Below are 4,537 nucleotides of genomic sequence, written 5' to 3'. Positions count from 1 at the left end.
AAAAAAAACTGTAAACATATCAATTTCTGGATAAAATGATATATAAAATTACCAAACCCTTCAGATTTCCATTCCACCACAATAACCCTGCAAAATGTATCAGAACAATTGAAATAAAGAATCCCTCCACACCCTGACAGGTTAGGACACAACAGGACACATCTCCACTCAATGTTAGAACTGTAACTGAGCCCAGCAGTGTCTATCACTAAAACCCTCCCAATATCCCTGAATATCTCACTCCATTTCCTAAATATCTTGCATTAACTGACACAATGGAGATATGAGAATGGTAAGAAATGCTCAATTGCCTGAATGATTAAGCCTTAATGTAGTAAAAACGCTGGAGAAGGGTGTTCTTTCACAGATGAATCCGGGTTCACCTGTACTGGGCAGGCAGTGTGTATGGCGTCGTGGGGAGAGCAATTTGCTGCGGTCAACGTTGTGAACAGAGTGGTGGTGGTAGGGTTATAGTATGGGCAGGCATAAGCTATGGACAATGAACACAATTGCATTTTATTGATGGAAATTTGAATGCACAGAGATACCATGACGAGATCCTGAGAGCTGAGGCCCATTGTTGTGCCCTTCAGCCGCCGGCATCACATTTCAGCATGATAATGCACAGCCCCATGTCACAAGGAACTGTACACAATTCCTAGAAGCTGAAAATGTCCCAGTTCCTCCATGGCCTGCATACTTACCTGACATGTCACCCATTGAGTACGTTTGGGATGCTTTGGATTGACGTGTACGACAGCGTGTTCCAGTTCCCACCAATATCCAGCAATTTCGCACAGCCATTGAAGAGGAGTGGGACAACATTCCACAATCAACAGCCTCTGATCAACTATATGCCAAGGACCAACAGATTAATATCTCTATTCTCAGTCATGTGAAATCCATAGGCTAGGGCCTAATGCATTTATTTCAATTGACTGATTTCCTTTTAAATCAACTTTTAAAATCTTTTTGTTGCGTTTATATTTTTGTTCAGTGTAATTTGTAAAAAAATTAAATCTAAAAACATGTTTCCACTTTGTCATTATGGGGTATTGTGTAGAGGTCGACCGCTAGTATTGTGTGTAGATAGGTGAGGAATACATCTATTTAATCCATTTTTTATTCAGACTAACACAAAATGTTGAGTAAGTCCAGGGGTATGAATACTTTAAGGCACTGTATGTCATTACTCTCCTATGTTTGACGGACTTAAATATTGCGTCCACCATCCAACAGGGTCACATTTTAAATACAGTACAACTTATATAGCATACATAAATGTTTCATATGCACGACATAAATGCTTCACAAATCCTCTATATTTGTATGTCATGCTCTATAAATGGTGCATAAACATACACAATGAGGTATGTGACATTTGGCAATTCACCCTACATTGTGCCTGGTTATGACATCCTTTATAGAGTATGACATACACTTAGATTATATATGAAGACTTTATGTACGACATACGTTATTCTTTCATTTAAAATGGGACCTCAAAAGGTTAAATGACTGTCCCACAGGGGCCTCTATGCAAAATACATTAGTTTCATCTTGGCAGCACGTCAGTAGTGGAATATCTGCAACTACAGCTGACAGGGTTAAGCCAAATTGTAAACCAACTTACACAAATTGTTCCTAGCGACTGAGCTAATATAAAATAATGCCTGAAAATCGTAACAAATGTCTTTGCTTTTGAGATGTGAATATGTAGCACTTATCATAATGGTGAAATAAAAAAAGAAAATTTGTAGGAAAAGCAATGCTTAAGAATATTCATAGTTCATATAGAACAAAGGCTTTCACTTGGAAACAGTTAACCTTTTGGGAGGAGAATGTCATTTCTAGCTGTCCTTTGTGTACAGTAACCACACCATGCTATGCTTGACAGTCCCCCATGCTCCAGCTATCATAGTTGCTGCTGCTTAACTCCATCCTGTGGAGCTGCTTCCTCTGCTAGTTCTGCCAGGGCCCTGTGACGCTCTGTTTCTGTCACCGTCATGGGATGCAGGGGGAAGAACCCAGCCAGTCCTACAGGAAGACATGAGAGGGTTGACAGTGTCTTAGACCACATAGATTCCCAGGTAGCATTGAGACTTAATTGGAAGTATTGATTACATTTAAAAGTATACTACACTGAACAAAGTGATGGTGTTGGTCCCATGTATCATGAGTTAAAATCAAAGTTCCCAGAAATGTTGCATATGCACAAAAAGCTTCTTTCTCTTAAATGTTGCTTAACAGGATCATCATTACACAGGTGCACCTTGTGACAATAAAAGGTCACTAAATGTGCAGTTTTGTCACACAACAATACCACAGATGTCTCAAGTTGAGGGAACGAGCAATTGGCATTCTGACTGCAGGAATGTCCACCAGAGCTGTTGCCAGAGAATTGAATGTTCATTTATCTGCCATAAGCCGCCTCCAATGTCATTTTAGAGAATTTGGCAGTACATCTAACCGGCCTCACAACCGCAGACCATGTGTATGGCGTCATGTGGGTGAGTGGTTTGTTGTTGTGAACAGAGTGCCCCATGGTGGCGGTCGGGTTATGGTATGGGTAGGCATAAGCTACGGATAAAGAACAAAATGGCATTTTATCAATGGCAATTTGAATGCACAGAGATACGAGATCCCGCCCCATTTGATCCTGAGGCCCAAAAGGGGCGGCAGGTAGCCTAGTGGTTAAAGCGTTGGACTAGTAACCGAAAGGTTGCAAGATCGAATCCCCAAGCTGACAAGGTAAAACTGTGTCGTTCTGCCCCTGAACAAGGCAGTTAACAACCCACTGTTCCTAGGCCGTCATTGAAAATAAGAATTTGTCCTTAACTGACTTGCCTTGTTAAATAAAATAAAAAAATTGTCATGCCATTCAACCGCCACCATGTGAAATCCATCTAATGAATTTATTTCAAATGACGAATTTCCTTACATAAACTGTAACTCAGTAAAATTGTAAAAACTATTTTTGTTGTTTAGGAATTAGTGTCTTTTCCATGAAGTAGGCCTTACACTGGTAATTTCAATAAACTTGTAAAATGTGTGTTGGCATGGTGAGGGTAGAGGGAACACACCTAGAAGTTTGGCCACAGGCTTCGTTGGATGTGCACCACAGCCCATCCAGTACTTGATCCTGTCAGAGTTGATGCTGACCAGTTTCTCATTGTAGATGTTTGGCAGGGGGTCATAAGAGCCTAGCTGTTCTATGTATTTACTGTCTCGTGCTCGCTTGTTGTAAGCTGCCACAATGCGGTAGAAAGGTCTGTTAGACTGTTTGTGGCCAGCCATTGCCAATCTGATGACAATGTGTCCTCCATGGTACGTCTTCAGTAGGAAGGATGCTGTAAGGATGATACAACAAAATCAGCATTGTATTGTTTTGTTAAAAAGTGAAATGTATATGCAATTAAATTGGCTGAAAAATAGAACAGCATTGAAGTAGGATGTTTTCTGTCAAAGAGTAAGCAATTAGTTGTGACCACAGTTCAGGTGGTGTGTTTTGTCAGGTGCATAGCTAGGTCAAAGGTTATCAGGTGTTTAGCCAGGTAAATTAGGGATTCACACTGCTTACACACCACAACCGCTCCAATAACACTATGCTATCTGCAAAATACTTGAATCTGGATCGCCACCCACGGCAACGGTTATTTAACATGGTGGAGCTCTCTTTTAACAATATCTGCAATAAATGGGAACACCACACACCCAACAGTATTTCATGTCTGGACAATAACTCATTAGTAAGTGGCCATCCCATAATACAAATAACACTCAATGTCTAGCTATTGTGTAGCTAGCTATCTGTTGTGTATTCCATGAAATAAACAAAAACTACTAGCTTGCTATACACCATACTCATGGCTCGTCAACAGTAAAGGTACAGACATTTCCGGGTAGCTAATAAGCGTACCCCAACGTGCTAGTTAGCCCATGTTTACAGCGTTAGTTAAATAGCAACCTGATCATACTTACATAGATGGACCATGTTTAGGTATACCCTGCAAAAGAGGTCCAAAGAATACGTAAGAGATCGAACACGTTTTCAACATTACAGAAAAGAGCACTTCTAATGTCTAATGTGACATTAGTACGGGTGCAGCCATTTTTAAACAGGAAGTGATGTTCTTCTTTGTGTAGTTTTTTTGTCACTTGACACTGTGTATTGCTGCCTCTCGCAGGTCGGAGTGCGGATTGCAATTTTTTGATGAAACAAGCCACTATTCATCACATGGCAAACTGGCCATCCAGAATCACAACAACATGCTGACTTCTGTCCCATGGAAGCACACACATCGCTTTTGTTACATTGTCCGCTAACCCATCCAGCTATACATATGCCACGTTCAAGTGCAAGTTGGAACTAAGAAAGTGTATGAAATGCTAACCGTTTGTAGTTATAGAGTACCACAGTATAAGTCATAATACCCATCAATCCTAGCGGTCAAACGGTGGTTCCACCATTCATTTTTTTATAGTGGATTTTAGAAACACTTAAAATAAGGGCTGTGTTTCGTATAGGCTTACTCTT

The 4,537-nt window shown here is 40.5% G+C and overlaps 1 protein-coding gene across 1 annotated transcript; it reads right to left on the bottom strand.

Annotated features, from left to right (window-relative positions):
* Nucleotides 1-1,109: 1,109 nt before the first annotated feature.
* On the bottom strand, nucleotides 1,110-4,168 carry LOC110528024 (small ribosomal subunit protein bS16m). The gene is made up of 3 exons (XM_021609802.3): nucleotides 3,982-4,168; nucleotides 3,084-3,350; nucleotides 1,110-2,037 (listed from the first exon to the last, which is right to left on the bottom strand). The coding sequence occupies exons 1-3, from the start codon at nucleotides 3,992-3,994 to the stop codon at nucleotides 1,916-1,918; spliced, it is 402 nt and encodes a 133-aa protein (XP_021465477.3). The 5' UTR covers nucleotides 3,995-4,168; the 3' UTR covers nucleotides 1,110-1,915.
* Nucleotides 4,169-4,537: the final 369 nt, after the last annotated feature.

Source organism: Oncorhynchus mykiss, chromosome 7 (genome assembly GCF_057628025.1).
Source record: "Oncorhynchus mykiss isolate SJ-2025 chromosome 7, ASM5762802v1, whole genome shotgun sequence".
Lineage (NCBI taxonomy): Eukaryota > Metazoa > Chordata > Actinopteri > Salmoniformes > Salmonidae > Oncorhynchus > Oncorhynchus mykiss.
Note: the sequence above shows the minus strand (reverse complement) of the source record. Positions and strands in the feature narration are given on the sequence as shown.

What these genes read in the sequence shown, in the direction of transcription:
- LOC110528024 (XM_021609802.3), bottom strand. An exon ending in GCCTGTGGCCAAACTTCTAG is followed by an intron (nt 2,038 to 3,083) that starts GTGTGTTCCCTC and finishes GTCTTCCTGTAG; the next exon opens with GACTGGCTGGGTTCTTCCCC.